Source organism: Cervus canadensis, chromosome 2 (assembly GCF_019320065.1).
Source record: "Cervus canadensis isolate Bull #8, Minnesota chromosome 2, ASM1932006v1, whole genome shotgun sequence".
NCBI lineage: Eukaryota > Metazoa > Chordata > Mammalia > Artiodactyla > Cervidae > Cervus > Cervus canadensis.
The window spans coordinates 29,085,005-29,105,453 of NC_057387.1; the positions used below are offsets into that span (position 1 = coordinate 29,085,005).

The following is a 20,449-nucleotide window of genomic DNA, read 5'->3' on the forward strand; positions in this document are numbered from 1 at the left end:
GGTCCGTATAGTCAAAGCTATTGCTTTTCCAGTAGTCATGTACAGATGTGAGAGTTGAACCATAAAGAAGGCTGAGCGCTGAAGAATTGATGCTTTTGAATTGTGGTGCTGGAGAAGACTCTTGGGAGTCCCTTGGACAGCAAGAAGATCAAACCAGTCAATCCTAAAGGAAATCAACTCTGAATATTCATTGGAAGGACTGATGCTGAAGCTCCAATACTTTGGCCATCTGATGCAAAGAGCTGACTCATTGGAAAAGACCCTGATGCTGAGAAAGACTGAAGGCAAAAGAAGAGGGTGGCAGAGGATGAGATGGTTAGATAGCATCACTGACTCAATGATCATGAGTCTGGGTAAACTCCAGGGGATCGTGAAGGACCAAGAAAGCCTGGTGAGCTGCAGTCCATGGGGTCATGAGGAGTCAGACAGGAGTTAAGAGACTGAACAACAACGGTGCTTCTTACTTGTCTCTTTTTGTCAGGAGCTTTGGGAACTGTCTTTGATGTTGCCCTATGACCTAAATAAACAAAGCGACCAAACTTGGCCTTAGAAATTTCAAGATTTCTTTAAAAAAAAAAAAAAAAGAAATTTCAAGATTTCTTGATTGGCTGAAAAAAGCAGCAGAGGTGGCAGATGGAACATTCCCTATAGAGCCTTGATTACACAAGGCTTAGTGTATTTTACAAACATGTAGGTCCTAGCAACTGGCCCTGCAACACAGACAGCTTCAACACTGGGTTACAAGCTTCTAAATAGCTGAGGGCAAACAAATACCTTTCATAACTCAGCAGGACTATTACTTGGGCCCTAGTACATCACACTTCAAGACAAAAAAAATGATAAAATCATGGCATTTTTCTTCATTCCACCTAATAAGAAAATGACAGTGTGTTTCCCTACCAGGAATAAAGTAAAAATCAGCTTCCACTGTACATTTCCAGTCCAGTCGTTGACCATATTGAAAGTAATCAATGCCCAGAAGGCTTTTATTCCAATGTTTGTCTGTAAGCACTCTTCAGAAGTGGAAAAATATCACAGTGGGAAAAATTCTGAACATGAGTCAGAAGTTCTGAATTCAAATCCTGACTCTACTGCCTAAAAGCTTTTTCACACTGTTTGATGATCTCAATGAGCCATTTGTGGTAACTACAAAAAGTAGATTAAAATCCTCTGCCCAATCCGCATCTTAGGAGTACTGTGTGAGTCAAACAAAGTGTTTGTGGAACATGCCTCAAAGAATAAACAGCAGCAGAGGTGACGATGGGATCAGTATTATGAACTTGGCCTTCAAAGAGTTGACAAACTCAAAGGAAATAGCCCCTAAAACCATACAGCAAGGAGGATGACCAGAATATTGACATTCTTCAAGTATCTTATTAAAGATTTACCAGATAGAAAACACAGTCTTCAAATTCTTGATGCAGAAAGCACTCTTATTTATTTCAGTTGTACTGGATCTTCATTGCTCTACACCAGCTTCTAGAGAGAGCAGGGGCTCCTCTCTAATTGCACTGTGCAGGCTTCTCATTGCCATGGCTCCTCTTGCTGTGGAGCACGGCCTCCAGGCACACAGGCTCAGTAGTTGCAGCTCTCAGGCTCTGGAGCTCGGGCTCAGAAGCTGTAGCACATGAGCTTAACTGCTCTGCAGCATGTGGGATCTCCCTGGACTAGGGATCCAACTAAAGTCTCCCGCATTGGCAGGCAGATTTGTTACCACTGAGCCTCCAGGGAAGTCCAGCACTCTTACTTTCTAACAAACTGTCAGATGCGTTTCTTTCCATCCACCAGGCATACAGCACCACAGTGGGCAGCATAAGGGAGGAAGAGAACGCGCAGTGCCCGCCTGGGGCAGCTCACAGGGCAGGCTGCGTGCACCCAAGGCAGGCTGGAGGCTGTGTGCGACGGCTACACACGGCAGGAACTAGAGAGCAGCCCTTCCCCGTTTTAACTTGTACAGCTATTTGGAGACCGTCTCAAAAGGACCACAAACTTTAAAATGCACCATTTCATTCCTGTCCTTTAGGCAAGAAAAGACCAGAACATCATCATGTATTTTAGCTTTATTGAAGACATTACAGTAGACAAACAAGTAGACAAACACATGCTTTATAAAATATACATTCTCATGTGTGAGAAAATATAAATAGATACTAGGAAGGGCAACACTGAACGACAACTTGGCTTATAATTCTCTTTACATACATCGAGTACCACGACAGCTCAGACTGACATCCTCTGACAGGTAAAAAGGGAGAAAGGGAAAGGAGAGGGAGAAGTAGTCTCTCGATGGATCAAGAGGCAACTTTAAGTAGCCAAGAGATATCCAAAGAGCACTTGACCACCTGCTGATTAGAAATGACAAAAGATCACTTCACTCCTTACATTTGAAAACAGGTTCAAATCAAGCTGTTTCTTTACCTTCACCCCACCTGTTGGTAGAGATTATTAGAACTGCTAAGAAACACTCAACATACAACCTTGAGGGAGCAGGTCCAAGTATTACTCCTCACACATGCACAGGTACACACACACACACACACACGTCCCTCACTAAGTATTACTCCTCACACATGCACATGTACACACACACACACACACACACGTCCCTCACTAAGTATTACTCCTCACACATGCACATGTACACACACACACACACACACACACACACGTCCCTCACTACCCACAAAATCTCCAGGTGATTCATGGGCCTTGAGGGAGCAGGTCCAAGTATTACTCCTCACACATGCACAGGTACACACACACACACACACACGTCCCTCACTAAGTATTACTCCTCACACATGCACATGTACACACACACACACGTCCCTCACTACCCACAAAATCTCCAGGTGATTCATCGGGCCCTTGAGGAGAAGGTCAAGTATTACTCCTCACACATGCACAGGTACACCACACACACACACACGTCCTCATAAGTATACTCCTCACACCCATCACATGGTACACACACAACAAGCACGTCCCTCAACTACCCACAAATCCAGGTGGATTCATGGACTTGAGGGAGCAGGTCAAGTATTACTCCTCACACATGCACAGTACACTGGCACACAACACACCACCACACGTCCCTACACTAAGTATTACTCCTCACCACATGCACAATGTACACACACACACACACACACACACACACACACACACACACACACACACACACACGTCCCTCACTACCCACAAAATCTCCAGGTGATTCATGGGCTTTCAGGTGTTGTTAAGAGAAGTTTGTAACATATCTCAATTCAGAACATGTTACTTTTGTCAACAAACCAAGCAGTTGTGAAAGAGAGGAACTGAGGAAAGGAAGGAAGGAAGGAAGGAGAAAGGAAAGAAAGAGGAAGAAGGAAGAAAATTAAGGTTAACTGATGTTGACTTAGACTGTACTCCAAACAAAAAAGTTTTAGGTTAGAAGCAAGAGGGAAAAACATCTGCCAAAACTGAACTAGGAAAGAGACCACGTAATGGAAAAATGAAACGTTACTAACAGGTTGCCTAGCAATCTTAACTCAACTTTCTTGAGGTCCAATTGCTTCACAATTACTTCTATAATTTGCATCAGAAGCAAACTAAGAAATGGAAGATGTAGCATAAAATGACAGCCAATTTACCTCTGTTAATTCACCACTCCTTTGGCATTTCTGCGGCTATGAACACGATTAGAAGAGGCCACAACACACCTGGGTAAAACACTGGGTACAAAACACCACCACAATCCCAGTCCCATTCCCATGGAGTCCCACTGATACAGAAATGGTGGGGGGGTGGGGAATAAAAAAAAAAAAAGAAACAGGAATAAAAATTAAAGAGTAAAGGGGTTATAAGCTGTAACATTTTTTTATTATGGTAACGCCATTTGGCTTAGGAACATTATAGATTTCCTCAAATGAATAAGCCCAGTTTCAGGTTTGCCATTATTAACACAGAACAGGCTCCTTTTGTCAACCAAAGAACATAATCTTTTCGTTAAAAATAAATTTTTAAAAATTATACAGTAAACTTACTGTATACAAAGGATTCTGAAGGACAAAGATTTTAGACTGTCTGACTGCTTCTGGAGAATTCCAATGATAAAACTGCAAGAGGGTTTAAGTCATCTTGTCCATATTCCATTTCAATACAGAAATTTCTCCAATGCTCTTAATAGATGATTACTTAGCTTCTGTGCATACTTCTCCCATCAAAGGCTGATTATTCCTATTGTCAGACAAATCTAATTTGAGTGTTAGGATATATAGAATTATTGGCAAGTGTATAAACTCTATTTCCCTGTAACTTCTGTCCCACTGATATGACCCCTGTCCAATGGAATAAAAAGAGTTCATCTAATCCTTGTTCCCTACGAGAACCCTCTACATAACTAAAGACTTTATCTCTCCCTCTTCTTAGGAAAATGGGTAAGATTCTTAAGTTGCTTAACATCTTAATGTTTCTTTTACAACCTCCCAATGGGCAACATGAAGGTAACTGTTTTTAAACATGACATTTACCTTACAGAAGTATACACATTTAAAGCATTATAAGATGGCACATTAGAGGGGACAGCACTTTGGGCTGGGTTTCTGGTACTTCCTGTTCTACAGATTCACCTGCATCTAGGGAAAGCACATCAGAGGCTGAATGACAGAAAGCCAACAGGGTCCACTTGTAGATTCTGTGGCAGAGAAGCTTGAAGTACAAGAAAAACATTATTTCCTCTTCAAGGTAGGCTTACAGAATCAGTCTCAGAGGGGCACAAACAAATGAAGAGAATGTATGCATCCCTACTGTTATGAAGTGGTAACTGGGTGGGGGACAGAGTATTTCTCTCGGCATTTGTTTGCCTTGCTCTTACAACATTTCTGATTAAATCGGTGGCAGGCAGACATTACATGGCTGGGAGGAAACAATGATGAGCCACTAATCCTGTTTATAGCAGAGCATCTGCTTGGTCAAAAACACGCAGTAATGAAAAATTTCAGGAATTCCACCTCCTAAGATTAGAATTTATTAAATTTACTATTTTTAAGACCAGGGGTAGACTATCCCCATTTAACCAAATTCCTGACTAGTTTTTTAGGCGAGTGTTTTTATTTAGGAAAGCTAGCAATATCTGGGAGGACATCTCAGCCAGCTGACACGACAGAGAACCTGGCTACACAGAGCAGCCTGACACCAGGGGCAGTAGAGGGCCCACTGCTAAAGGAGAAGTTTTCTGGAGCACTGGTTTTGTCCTTTCACATGTAACGGCTGATGCTCATTGCAGCCTTGCTCTAACTCCACCTTTCTCACTGAAGAAAGTCCATCAGAATGTGCGTCAGAGTACTATAATTAGAAGAATGACCTGAATACATTAGAAAGGTGAGTCATAAACTGGTCACAAATTAGCAGTGGCATACCTCTCAACAGATTCAGATACTCTGGTGTGCTGTAACACACCAAGGGTGGTTCTCAATCTAGTCAAGATTCTTCATGTTTACTGATACTGTTTTAGAAGCTGAAGGTATTTTCTCCTCATGAAAGGTTCTTATAGCATTACTCCTGCTATAGAGGAAATAAATCTGGCTCAAGTCAGAGTAAGCAGCATCACTCCTGTTCTACTCTAACAAATATTTCATGAAAGCAGCTTTTTATTAGAGTAGATAATCCTCCTTGATTCCTGGAGGGACCACAGATTCATAGAACATTACAGCTGGAAAGGGCTTTAGAGCATCTAGTAAAACATCGTTTCACAAATGAAAAAGTCAGGCTGAGAAGTAAAGAGACTTGCCCTTGATTATACAACTTGTAAGCAGCAGAGCTAAAACTAAATCAGGTTTCTTGATTCTAAGTCAGCCCAGTACAAGCTACACTATTAATACAACCTAGTAAGTAAGAAGAGGGATCCAAAATTGAAAGGAGAAGAAAATAGTGGTACTTAAGTTCAAAATGAAAATGAATGAGGCTATTTAAAAAGGAAAAAAAAAAGAAAGATGTGGTGGTATAAAACAGCTAGAAAGTGCTACTGCCTAGGGGACAAAAACAGGATTGAAAACTAGTATGAAATTCAGCCAAACTTCTTGGCAAAGAGCTGAGAAATTACGTAAAGTTTAAAACCCTTGAAATGTACAATGACTTAAAAACTGATATTTTAAGTGACTGAATTCATCTAGTACATAACTACTCCTCACTAAACTCAGAGGACAGAATCCGACAGCCTTTCTTTCTGAAAGCAGAAAGAAAAGAAGAGCTTTAGTTCATTACACTTTATTACAGCACTAAGTCTTTTGTTAACATAAAGCCTTCTGCTATCAGAAATTCAAGAAAACATTTTGGCTTAAATAATCACTTGTACAAAACAAGGACCATGCTGAAGTTTTATGAGTTTCTGCATGTTCCTCCCCAAAGCAGTATTCCCTTAAGATATACTGTGCATTGGCAAAAGAGATATTAAACTGTTTAAAACACACACACACACACACACACACAGAGAAAAAACACCAATCTTTGGTTTCCTCATCAACAAAGTACTTTGCTGAAAGAAGATATTCCCAAAACAAGTTTTCCTTTATCTATGTGTATATGGCAATAACAAGACTACTAGTCTTTTGAAAGTCTTTTTATGCTAGAAAGATTATATTACCTGGCACTTGTAAACAGATGACAAATGATTAGATGTATGAATCTTTAGGTATCAAGAAAGTGGTTAATTACACCAAGATTGTGTTTGTGTGCACGCAATCACTAGGTACCGTGCTTCTATACTTATTATACTTCTTAACAAGTATGTATTCAAAACTCGAAACAAAATCTTTGGATTCACTAAACCAAGTTGTACAAAATCTGTGGTCTGAGAAGCTGTTGTCAACATTATAACTGGATATTATATATATAATTTTAGCATATCAAAAATATTTACATTGCAACACATATGATCAATGAATACAAAAATTATTTATAAATGCACATATATTTACAATGAGACCCCTGAACCAAAAAAGAGAGAGAGTCACAAGAATACAAAACCCTTGACCTGGTAACAACTGGTCAAGTCTGGGATTCCTGTCGACGACCTTGAATATCAAAGCCCCACTCTCAACTATACGTTTAAAATCACTGCAGAATCCCAGGCACACTTCCAGGGGCCTCCAAAGTTATTTCTCTTCCTTGGAAGGCAAAACAAAATGGCGTTGTTTATTCAGGGTCATTCTGTAGGTTGAGACAATCCAAGGTGTTTAAGCAGCAAGAAGACTCTTCCTAAGAGGCCACGCACACCTGGGCACATCCCGGCAGAACCATCACAAAGCACTTTGTCCTTTATCTTCCTCTGCCCGGGTTGCACATTTTCTATTAGATGTACCCATTTCGGTCAGCCGTTACCCTTTCTTCATCAAGTATAAGCCAAACGAATGCCCGGCCTACCTTGGTGTGGTCAGATAGAATTGTAGACGTGAGTAAAGCAAATGCTGACTCTGGGGTTTCTTCTGAACTCTGAGGTAGTAAATACAAAATCAACTAATCTGAGTCTGCTGAAATTTCATCCTAGAGTGAGTTTCATGTGCCCTCACTGCCATCTTGAATGTTCCGAGTCCTACTAAAATCAAAAGTGTGATCGTGTAACCTGTGACAGGGTATGGGGGAAGTGGAACAGTCTGGATCACTCTCTGCTAGGCCCTCGTTTTGATGGAGTTGTGATGACTCAAGGACTGACTGCTGGGGAAAAGGAGGATGAGGCATACCTGGTTCTCTGCTTATGTTCCACAGAGGCCGCTGCAAGGTTTCTGAGAATGAAAGACAGTAATAATTACCAGTGGTGAATGGAAGTTTAAACTTTCTAAGACTTAATTTTCTTCTACCAAGTCTTCAAAGAAATAAAGATGCCCAATATTCCTAAATAAGGACATTAAGATCAAATTTATACTTGCCACTTTTCTTTTAACGAGCAAAATAAAAGAAAACAAAAACTGGAACTATGGTCTTTCAAACAGTTCTAACGAACAACCTCACCAATTAATTACCGAAATTGTGCTATGTGTGATCTACTTTCACCTATTATTGGTGTTTCTGCTACTATAAAAATGAAAGCTTAAAACTCTTTATACACATGCAAACAGACTAAAAGAGAATTAGTATCCAAATAGTAATGAAAGTTGCATAATACATAGGAAAAAAACATGGATTAAGCAGTCAGTATATCGTTAAACAACAAATAGCTATCTTTAAAAAATTTTAAAAATAAACAACCATTCCCCTTCAGCTTCTAGCATGCCAGTAATTCTAAAAACAAAATAATAACCAAAAGCTGGTGTTTTAAATCAGATTATCTGTACTTTGGTTTAAAAAATATGCATTTCTCATTATTATTTACTGCAGTGGTGAGCTCTTTCCCCAGAGAACATTGACTGAAAGTTATATTATTAACTTGATGGGGCTGCATTTTGGAAAAGGCTAGCCCAACATTCTAGAAACAAACACTCAGAAATAAAAATAAGACCATGTGCAAAATAAGCTAGAGCAGGGTTTCTCAAACTTTAATACGCATAAAATAACCTGGAGACTGTGTTAAAATACAGACTCTGAAAAAAAAAAAAAAAATACAGACTCTGGTTCACATGCTCTGCATTTCTAACAAGCTCCTAGGCAATGCTGATGCTTTGAGTAGCAAGACGCTATAGCACCCTCGGTAAGGAACAAGCAGCGTACCAAAGCACTCTCATTTGCTGAGTTCCTCACTTACAGACCAGATTAACAATACAGATAACCCCAAAGGTGGGGAAAAATACACTGCATTTTTAGTTCTACTTAATATTTTGTGTGTGTACAGCTCTTCTAAGACATGGGGAAATGGATTTAGTGTTGATGCCTTTCTTTCACGGACACAGAACTTTAAAGACGAGACTAACTTTAATAACAGGATATTTTTCTCTGACCTGTATGCACCCTCTTTAGAAAACTTAGTTAAGAAAACAACAGAGCACATAGCAAAAGTCCTTGCTGTTCCATTTATTCCAGCCAGAACCATCCCTGGAGGCACCACTGCACAACGTCTTCCACTGGAAACCTGCAGTGGTAGCCCCACCCTACTTCCAGCACTCTTCTATTCCAGGCTGACGAGAGGGTGAGAGCTGATGAAGAGCCTGGATGGATAAGAAGACATACTCAGGAGTGCCCTTCATGGTCTAGAAAGTTTCATTTTGCTTTGTTTTGATTTGCTTTACTGACTGGGTTGTTTCAAATGCCCCATCACACAACACAACATGTGTTCCTCTTCCTCATCTGCACAATACAATTGAAAGCAAACACCTGCCAAGTCAAACTGACATTCAACTTTACCTAATAGAACAGCAACCAAATAAAATGTTTTTAAGTCACAGAAGTGCAAATATTCACCTAATTATGCCCAAATTATTGTATCCTTGGTATTTCAGGTCTCCATTATTTAAATAAACATGGAAGAAAAAAGTACTGCCTATGTGCAACTTTTTTAATAGAAACTTTTTCTGTAACTTTTCCTGAATCTTAAGACCTTGCTACTCCCACAAAAACAGCTTTCATCCTACAACTTCAGACTTTTTTCCATAAAAATCTCTGGCTCTAGTTTATAAAAGTTAACAGTAGCTAATTATTACAATATACCAATTTTTTTGTTTCTGTCAAAGGAGAGTGCTACGGACATGATAGAAGGAAAAATCAAGTAGGTGAAAGTGAAAACCAACCAAAATAACAAAAAACACTGTGCCCTTTACCACTGCTCATCTGTGTGGAGGAAAGTTTCTTCTCATTTATCCGCTCATGGTTGGTGGGAAAGGCAGATCTCTCTCTATCTGCTGACGACACCAGGCTCTCCAGGGTAGTGGCATCTTGGGGAGGATGTGCCAAGTAAGTCTCTTTGGGCATCTGAACCATGAGGCTGGACAGTGTCTGATCCAGAACATCCTCTTCAGTAATATAGGTGTACGGACAGTATTCTCGGGTCCGGGAGTAGATGTTAGCATTGTCATAGCAATCTGAGCAGATAACTCGGGTGCCAGTGCCACCTAATGACAACATGGGAAAGAAACCAAACCTCCTTCAGTTAAGGACTCAGTCTTGCCAATCATTAGTTTTGGCTAACAGTTGTCTTCATTGTCATCGCAGCTGGCATTTGTCAAAACTTACATTATAAACGTGATGAAGTTTCAAGGTCTTTCTGTGAATCAACTTATTTAATCCTTGTAATATGCTTATGAGGTAAGGACTAACTATTATCGCTATATTACACATGGAATAACTACAACACAGAGGGGTTGGGTAACCTGCCCGAAGACATATTGCCCAGTGGAAAGCTGAAACTTAAACTCTGGTTCTCTGACTTCAGCACGTAGGCTCTTGAATAGTACATTAAATTATCCTTGTCCAGCCTGAATAAAGTCATGCTAAAATCAAGAGGGCCAAGATAAGGTTGGCACTGTGCTACAAGACACATGTTTGCCTGGAGAAGGAAACGGCAACCCACTCCAGTATCCTTGCCTGGAAAATCTCATGGAGAGAAGAGCGTGGTGGGCTGCAGTCCATGGGGTCTCAAAGAGTCGGGCACGACTGAGCGACTAATACTTACTTAAAGTGAGAGCCAGAGCTCAAGCACCTGCAGCCCAGGTAAATGTAAATTAGCTAAGCTGCAAACTCACCTGAGGTTTTCTAAGGGGCAGCAGAATTGGGTTCACCGACACCAGACAAATTCAGTTCTGTGTGTCAGCAATTCTGATTTTTCGAGAGAAGTCGAAGACCTGGGTTTTTAATGCAAACTCTTTCAAGTTTTACACATGTGCTCAAAAATAATTTTTCAGACAAACAAACAAAAAAAATCTGTGCATCAGATTCAAGATACGACAGAGGGCCACTAGTTTTCAACCCCTTAAGATACTAGTCTTCGTCTAATTCGCCTCACTTAATAAATGGTCCCAAAAGCCTCTGAAAAGTGTATATGGGGTCAAGCAAATAAAATGTACTGCTTGAACATTAAAAAAAAAAAAAAAAAAGACACATGTTTGGCTTAAGCAAACTAAAGCAGAGAAGCAGCTAGGATGACTTCACTTCACAAAAGCCCCTGTGACTTTCATGAGTCAAGCAGTTAAGCAACACTAATTGCTAAAAGGACTCCTAGAGAAAGTTTGACGGTCAAGGGTCCTGCCTGACAAGTGTGTGTTTGGGAGAAGTAAAAGTTTAATAACGAGCTCCCTGGACCATTATGTGTTTGAAAAAAAAGAGAGGAAAGTGAGAACTAGAGAGTGAGTTACTTATTCATGATCAAGCAACAGAATTGTTAGAACTGGAAAAGAACTGGAAGTAATTAAGTTTAACCCAGAAAGTAGTGTTATTTTCTACAAAATGCAAAGAGTAGAGGCTTTTAAGCATTCTTTAAACAGCCAGAAGGACTTGCCTGTCAGTGCAGTGGTTACAATTTGCTGTTTTCACTGCCATGGCCCCCGGTTCAATCCCTGGTCACGGAACTAAGATCCTACACACTGCTGAGTGCAGCCAAAAAAAAAGCTAGAAATACCCTCCTTTCCATGGAAAGTCAAAAGAAAATCCAATTTGTCGCTTTACATAGAAGTTCTAGTAACACCCAGTCTAAAAAAAAAAATCTCTGTAGAAATGAAACAGACCTTCCATTTGATTAGTACTTGAAGTACTACACAGATTCATTCAAAGAATCTTTGAGAATCTTGAGAGAAATGCTTTATAAAATTTTGTTGCTTTATTTTAAAATGAAGAAATTAAAGCTCAGATTTTAAATAGCTTCTTCATGACCACATGGCTGGAAAGAAGAACTGACAGCCAAACCCAATTCTATCCCTTAACTCTCCTCCCTGTGCCTGTCACTCCCCATGGGAAGGGTGGAGTGGAAAAAACTGCTGTTGAGAAGTTAGGTTCTTAATTATTAGAACTTAATTATTTTATATCTTAACTATGTTATCTCTCTGATGCTCTCCAATATATACTGAGAATAATCAATGCCCTTTAAACTTGAATGAATGTCTACCTATCAGCAGACAGAACAAACTTCCTGGACATGGTCTGAAGGGTGCTCATGCCTGAAAAGGATAAAAGACACCTCAAAGAAGTTTCTAGAACATCTCTCTCCCATAACAATACTTTGGTTTGAAAGCCTTTGCTGTGTTCGCCAATCCCTTGTTTAAGAATGTGTTCCTCTGGAGTAGGAAATGGCAACCCACTCCAGTATTCTTGCCTGGAAAATCCCATGGACAGAGGAGCCTGGCGGGCTACAGTCCATTGGGTCACAAAGAGTTGGATGTGACTTAGCACACACATAAGGAAATAATTACTGTGTATGTGTCACTTTCTCTTTGCTTGTAATTTATATATATATATATATGTTTGTTTTTTTTTTCCAGTGGGTTTTGTCATACATTGATATGAATCAGCCATGGTTGTAATTTATATTTGTCATGTAGTAGATTAGCTAATGATATGGGTTGTAGAAATAGATTTCCTAGGTTTGAATTTTTTCCCCCTCTAAATGATCACTAAGTGTAGTCTTGTATAAATGTCTTAATTTCTCTGTACCTCAGTCTTTTAATTGGTGCAGTAGTGATTATACTGGTACTGAATACATAGATTGCCATGGGGATTGAGTTTGCACATGTAAAAATATTGAAATGGTTTCTGACACATAGTAAACATCATTCAATAAATGTTAACTATTTTTGTCTTTTTGAAAAAAAAAAAAAAAAAAGAATGTGTTCCTCCTTTCTGTCAAATGATTTTCTCCTCTGTTAAGACTCTAGTCAATTTTCATCCTATTTTGCATGGATCCAAATGTTTTCATTGTGTATCTTATTTTAAAATACTGCTTCAAGTTAGTGGGGAAGACTATCCACTGAAAACTAAACCCAACCAGGTAGGCTGAAACAATAAACACAGACAATGAAGGGTCATTACCATCAGTGCCTTTGTGTAAATACCCATTGGCAGGAGGCATAAGTTGCTGATGACTGCCTGCCTCAGAGTTGCTGTAGCCTTCCTGTGGTTCAGACAGTGTTCCTTGGGAAGATAAGTAGCTGGGAATGTCTGCAGGCAGATTGAGTTCCTCTGTAAAAGAGACATCTGTAACTCTCAAATAAAGTTAGGTAATTTAAGCCAACACTCAGAAGATTATTTTGCAAATGTATGTACCCAGGAACTCAAGAGCTCTTAGAATTTTCTCTGAAAATTATTTCTCATTAGAATTCTCCCCCAAAGCTTCATTTTAAAAGTATTAGCAAAAGAAACAAAACCTAAAGTCTGAAATCCATAGATGCACTTTCGCAATCTATCTGGCTGTATTGTACCTCCTCTCTCACAGGGTTTCAGGGTGAGTGAGAGGTGTGAAAGACTGACCTCTGTCATAAGGACTCCACTCTTTCCCACAGGAAAATTACAAGAGAAATGAGTCTTAGGAATTAAAGAAAGAAGGTGCACTGCGACTGTTTATAAGAGCAAAGCCCGGGGGAACTGTCTAGAAATTCTTAAAATTATTCACTAGAGAGGTTCCATCACATCAAGGAAGTAGGACATTTTAACAGAAAAACTATTCCTCTATCACACATAAAGTATCAAAACTCTTTACTACATTCTGACTCAGACACAAGCCACAGTGGTCAACCGGATACCACTTACCTGTGTTCGTGATGCTATAGTCTTCGTTTTTCCTTCTCATGTGGTAAATAACAATGACCCAGATCAAAGAGGTACCCACTACACAGCAGACCACAACAATGATCACAATGCCAACTGTGGTCCAACCATCATCTTCATGTCCAATGCTACTCTGGGAAGAGTCACAATTGGGGGATGAAATCACATTTAGGTAAATGTGACCACGTTCTGTCCCAAGAGTGTTTGACATAATGCAGGTGTATTTCCCAGCATCATCTAGCCCAGCATCTACGATGATAAGAAGCTGGTTGGCTGCAGCAAAGAAGTGTCGTTCTGTCACCAGCAAAGGCCCGTCATCTTTGGTCCAGTTGAGGCGGGGGGCGGGGCTCCCTCCCGCTATGCACTGCAGTACTGCAGTTTCACCTCGGGTTACTGTCTTGTCCTCCAGCGGTCTAACAAATGAGGGTGTCTCTAACAGAAAGATGCATTAAAAAATATCAGGCAATTTTATCCTTAAGATTCTCCTGAATTAGACTAATGAGGTTATGATGAAATAAGCACTTTCATAAGCTCATGGGAGGATTAGAAGTTTTTCAGAAAAGCAAAAGTCTGAAAAAATCTAAATCTCCTCTCAAGAATTCTACCTAGAGCAAGTGATCCTAGGCAAAGAAGTCAAGATTCATATATAAAAATGTTTATTACAAAATTAACTGTGATTTTTAAAGATGAAAAAATCTAGCAGAAAAATGAGTAACTTAAAGTACAGTCACATATTTCATGAAGACTTAATGACAATGTAACCCTATGATACAATATTAAGTGGAAAAAAGTAGGTATACATAACCTCATGAAGATGAGTATTTTTAAAAAGTCCAGAATATGCCAAAATCTAAACAGGGTTTGAGTGACTTTCGCTCCTTTTTTCAAATTTTCTGCATACCTTAAAATTTTTAAACAATAAATTTATTTTCCTGGTTACACAAGTAGTTAAACAAACCAACACATTTTTAAAAACCCTAACATCTGGAAGCAAAGAGAATTTGCCTTGATTTGAGTCCCACAAAGACAAATGTTATAATAAGGGGGAAAAAAACTGGCTTATCAGGGGAAATCTACAGGGAAAAGATATTTTATCAGAGCACAAGATTAACAGGAGCACACTGGAAGGAAAACAGGAAATCTAACCAGAACACAGGTCTTTTCGTCTTCTACAATTTTTTTTTTTTTTAATGAAGGGGGAAAAGTTAAATTATCTCAAGTTCTCTGAAGCAGTATGATGAAAATTCACTATGAATGGTAGAAAAAACATATACATGAAGTAGAAAGCTGACAGAGAGAAACGTAACAGGACAAAGGGATTTGAATTTTCAATTCATGGGATAAAAATCTCCAATTCTGCCCTCAAAATTTCCCCAGATTCCAGTTAACTGTTCCACTAATATCCAAGCTTGACACATACCTGTATAAATTGGCAGAACAATGAAACAAAGATATAAGGATCCCAACTGAAATCTAACTTGAGATTTTTCTTGCCATTAAGACGAAGAGCTGATCCACAATAAAAGGACTCACACAAAAGGATGGATCCACGAAGCAGTAAACATACCTAACACGATGAGTGAGGCATTTGCTGAGAGACCGCCTGCTATATTCTGTGCCATGCAGCTATAGATTCCCATGTCTTCTATTTTCACATTTGCAATGAAGAAGACATCATCCTCAGGCATGACATGCATGCGTCTCTCTCGAGCCGCAGGAAAGTCAGTACCACCATCTTTCTGCCAGGAAATCTGAGGTGCGGGGTGCCCCTCCGCAGCACATTCTAATCTGGCCATGGCACCAGTGCGAATAGTTAGATCCATTGGAGTTTTCAGAAAAGATGGCATCTCTGTTCCAAAAAAGATCACCAAAAGATAGTGGGTGGGGAAAAATATACACACACACACACACACACACACACACAGGAGATAGTGGGTGGGGAAAAATATATATACATACACACACACACACACACACACACACACACACACACACACACGAGAATCTATTAGGCAAAATACCAACTGTTGTGTTGCTCCATTTCTTTGAGAAGACATGCTCTCTGCATTGATAGTAAATACAACTTCAGAGGCCATCTTTTCTCTAAGAGTCTCAGAGCATGAAGTACAGTGATGACTAACTCTTCCAGAATGCATGACAAATCTACCTGATCTCCTTGACAGGGGCAGAAAAAGCTGAGGCCATAAACTTTTCTGAACCCATATTTTAGCACTTAATATTTACTATTCCTTACTTAAGAGATGCATGATAAAAAAAATTTATGCCTTCAAACAGTTCATAAAACAGCCCGGAAGCAAGACACATGTACATCTTTTGGTTGCACAAAGCCTGAAGTGCTGTAGTTATTCAATCTAATAGGCAATAGACCAATCAAGCTGTTGTTTATCAGACACAATGAAAAAGAGCATTATTTTCAAAAATGGTTTCATTGACTACACTTAGACAATAATGATCAATGGCCCCCAAATGGTCTCGATACTCCACTATTAGACGGCCCTGTGACAAGTGTCAGGAATAAATTTTATAGTTTTTAGAAGAGAATTACAGTTCTAGAAAGAAAATGGAGAATTAAAAATAAATTTTTTTTTCAAAAACACAAAAGAGAATAGTTCATCTCCTGAAACCATGGAATTCACCTTTACCCCTCAGTCAAAGACTAATTAGGGACAGTAAGTGGGTAAATTAACAATCCCGCCTGTATACTATCATAACCTTAAAGACAAAAACAGTAAGGACCCTGAGCCAGTGTCAGGTTTAATGTAATATTCTTGGTCAAAATTCAAAAATTAAACATGAAAAATCCTTCTAACTATAAAACCAGCAGGGAGCATAATTTCTTACCATTCACAGTCAGTTTGGCTTTATGAGAATAGTTAGAACCAAAGTGATTAGTAATAATACACTGATATTTTCCTTCATCTGTGAAATTCACATTGAAAAGATGTAGGACACTAGTATATTCCAGAGCTTCTCCAGCCTGTTGCTGATAACGAACAAAATTCTCAATATCAGCATCATACAAGGCTTCACTGTCTTTGCGCCACAGAGCAGACATGGGTGAATCACTGCTGCTCACTGCAGTGCATGTCAGAGTCACATTCACGCCTCTCAGAGCAACTGTCGTTTCAGGATGAGTTCTTATCTGTGGCTTGAGCAAATCATCTAAGAGGAAAAAACACAGGGCAGGAGCCAAGTCACTTATTTATTTTTGCTTCTACAGATTCAATTTTAAAGCAAATAATGTAAAACTGCATGTTCTGTTGACAAAATGTCATGATAAGGTTGAAAGGGCCTACAGAACCAGAACCCAATTCCTTTATTTCAACATGAGGAAAATGACATCCAGAAGGGTCAATGACTTGCTCTAAGTTATGTAAGTCAGCAGCTCAGCCTGGACTGGAACCCAGGTTTTCAAACTTCAGGGCTTAATACTCTTTCTACCCTCCCTTACTGTCACTTACACTTAAAATGCACTATCTTAAGTATTACCAGTTACTGGCAAAAGCAAAAACTTAAATTAGAATTTTAAAACAAGCTTTAATTCTATTACCCTTTGTATCTATGAATATGTATGTGTTTGTGTATATATAACATATAAAAATAGATATTCTATTAATAAAACATACTATCTCAAAGTACTTTGGCATAACTTTCAACTAAAACAGTGAAAAATTTCAAATATGTCAAAAATCCAACTGAAGACTGGCTTAGGACTGGCTAAAAAACTATAGATTAATAAATAATAATATATTATTGAATTGATTCAGAGAAGCAGGTATATGAATTTTTAATGAAATGTCTTTACTCAGTAACATTTCACTGTGTCATATATAGCGTATGTTTACCTTTAACACTAAATAAAGTCAGAAGGGCATTCATGGCAATGTAACTAGGTTCTTTGCTTTCTTCCTTAAAATCTGTTTTACAAATTCACAAATTTTACAAATTTTAAATTTGTAAAAACAAGTAAAGTATTTTATGCACCTGAACTTCTAAATGTCCTAAGCATTTTTAAGTGATCTGGCAATATACAGGTATCCAAATGCTACTAGCAACACAGACAGACTGATCTAAAAGTTCCATTGTGTAAAAGCTAAGAATTAACTACTTTAAAGGAAATGTAAGTGTAAAAGAAAAATCTCCAAAATGAGAATACAGGTGTATACTTGAAATGACGATTAAGCATTAGAATTAAGACAATTCGTCTATGACAATTTGTCTATGTCCCCTCTTCCCCTCCAAAAAACTGCCAAATCTTGCTGCTTTTGTCTTAAGAAAATGTATTAAAAGTAGAAACCAAATGAAAGTGGTACATCCATACATTGCTGGTGACCACATAAACTAGTGCTATCTATCTGAAAACGCCTGGGAGCACTTTTTCAAGATCCACTAAATACAAAATCATACTTTTGAATGAATTCATGAACAAACAAACTCATACTTTTTGATGCAGGAATCTTACTAGATATTTATTCTAAGGCTAACAACCCCCTAAAAAGAAAAGGCTTACATTCATAAACATGCTATTATACTGACATTATTTTAAATGATTGTTTAAGAATACATAGAGAAAAAAAGACTGCCTAAGTTATATTAAGTCAAAGAACACAAAATTTAAGCTACAATTATAATATTACAGAAAAAAGTAAAGAAATGGAAACAGGCCAGTGGGAAAGCATTCTACTTTAAATTTTTTTAATTCTGTTAAGACAGTAAGGAATAAGATACAAAATTTAAAACAAAAATACAAACCACAGACAAAATCTTTCAGATCCACATTCAGGATGCTTTGCCCTGCAAGCCACTCAGGGTGTGCACAGCTTACATTCACAGAATGTTGGAAGTTATTATCAACCAGCCACTGAAGCAACCATTTCAAATGGCAGTCACAGAGCAAACTGTTTGTGTTCAGAATCCTGTAGAAATAAAGAGGAAAATAACTGCTCTTTATTTTTCATTCCAAGTTTCTCCAGCATTAAAAGCTCACTGCATATCTATTCACTTTTTTTGCCAAAAAAATGCCTAACCTGACTCGAACCATAAGAAAACAAATTCAAGCGGTCAACCTTGTTTCCTAAAATATGACAGCATGATGAAAGACACTAACAAAAGATGTTGGGGGATAAGGGTAAGGGATTTATTTTTAGTGTAAACGAAACTAAAGAGTCATTACAATCAAATCTAAAGTGAGATACTTCATTAAGAAAATATATCTACAAAGGACATTTTTTTGGACACTGGGGAAATCTAAGTATCGACTGCGTATTAGATATTATTTTATCAATGTTAATTTCACTAGGTGTGATAATAGTATTGTGGTTATGCAAGAAAATAGCCTTGCATAGGAAATACATGCTGAGATATTTTAGGAGTAAAATGTCATGACGTCTGTAGCTTACTTTCAACTGGTTAAGCAAAGTAATAGTATGTATATGTATATGAGTGTGTGTGGAAAGAGGGAGAGGGATGGAGAGAAAGGGAGGGAAAAGGAAGGAAGGAGGGAGAGAGAAAAATATGTAACAAATTTAGCAAACAGTTCAGAATTGATGAATCCATGTAAACAACATGGATATTCACTATGCCTTCCTTTAAATTTTTGAGGTTTAAAAATTTTCCCAAAGAAATTTGGGGAAGCGCTTACTATATATATTAGAACAAAGAGACAACTTTATTGTGGAGAGGGTATAATTATTCTCAAATTATTTCATCAAGATTAAAAACATTTCAGCCCTGTGGCAACATGTACTGCAACTTAAACTAAGAACCACTGAAAAATGGTTTGTGGTCAAAATAGGCCTATAAAATACATTGGAAAAGTCAGTGTTTTCTTTTCATCACCCTTTAATGTCCCATCCCCTTGGAACTACGGAAAGCAAGTGATTTTGACAATATTATAACCTGCTTTGTATGCATCTTTAAAATCCTCAAGTAGTTTTACAGTTTGGTATAAAAATATCTAAGATCTGATTCCAAAGAAGTTTCAAACAGTCTTTAAGGGTACCCCAAAAGTCATATTTTATCAAGGGCAATTTTAAGTAAGCAGGCCAAAGACTACCTTATGCATTTAAGAATTCTTATGCTATATGCATTCATTCATAGAGAAATATCTGAGACTCTATATGCCAGGCACTGTTCTAGGCTGTGGCACTATCGCCCTCACAAAGCTTGTATATTTAGACTCAAGCAATAAACAAACAAATGCAAAGTAGAGTTACAAAGTTAAATCCTATCAAGGAAAAACAAAGCTGGGCAGAGACAGAAGGAAAGCAGCTACCACTTTAGAGACAGCAGCTACCAGTTTAGGTAAAGCAGTCAGGGAAAGATTTCTTTAAGAGATGGCATTTGGGCAAAGACCTGAAAGAATCAAGAAAGCAAATCATGTGATCTGGGGTAAGAGTGTCACAAATGGAGGAAACTGCACAAACACCTTGAGGCCAATGCTTAGGAAAAGCATCTACGAGGAAAAGCTCCAGGAAAAGAAAGTGGGCCACTGACACCAGAGCAAAGAAAGTGAAGGGACAAGGATGGGAATGAGCTCCAAGAACTGGGCAAGAAGGACCAGACGGGGCAAGTGCTTTATAAACTTAGGAAAGAACCTGAGTTGTTCTTTTCCTACATGTGCTAGAATACACCAGAAAGTTAGGAACAGAGGAATAATATGGTCTGATTTATGCTTTCTCAGGTATAATGTAAGTTGGCTCCTGAGACCTGGACTCATATCCTAATTTCACTACTTACCTTAGGCAAGATACTGAATGCCTCCAAAATCTCA

At 38.5% G+C, this 20,449-nt stretch overlaps 1 protein-coding gene and 1 long non-coding RNA gene across 8 annotated transcripts in view; both read right to left on the minus strand.

Moving 5' to 3' along the window:
* Positions 1-2,045: 2,045 nt before the first annotated feature.
* On the minus strand, positions 2,046-3,136 carry LOC122436413. Its single transcript, XR_006268005.1, has 2 exons — positions 3,087-3,136; positions 2,046-2,550 (listed from the first exon to the last, which is right to left on the minus strand). It is a non-coding gene; the product is annotated as an uncharacterized LOC122436413 (long non-coding RNA).
* Positions 3,137-3,845: 709 nt separating this feature from the next.
* LRIG2 (leucine rich repeats and immunoglobulin like domains 2) overlaps positions 3,846-20,449 on the minus strand; it is a 61,127-nt gene continuing 44,523 nt past the window's right edge. For 6 of the 7 annotated variants that reach the window (XM_043460194.1, XM_043460212.1, XM_043460198.1 and 3 more), the window contains 7 exons: positions 18,430-18,593; positions 16,519-16,839; positions 15,224-15,505; positions 13,639-14,088; positions 12,922-13,071; positions 9,696-10,016; positions 3,846-7,760 (listed from right to left, as the gene is read on the minus strand). In XM_043460194.1, the coding sequence (XP_043316129.1) occupies positions 7,534-7,760; positions 9,696-10,016; positions 12,922-13,071; positions 13,639-14,088; positions 15,224-15,505; positions 16,519-16,839; positions 18,430-18,593 (1,915 nt within the window). In that variant the 3' untranslated portion in view covers positions 3,846-7,533. The remainder of the gene's footprint in view (positions 7,761-9,695; positions 10,017-12,921; positions 13,072-13,638; positions 14,089-15,223; positions 15,506-16,518; positions 16,840-18,429; positions 18,594-20,449) is intronic. The other variant, XM_043460197.1, reaches the window with a different exon arrangement.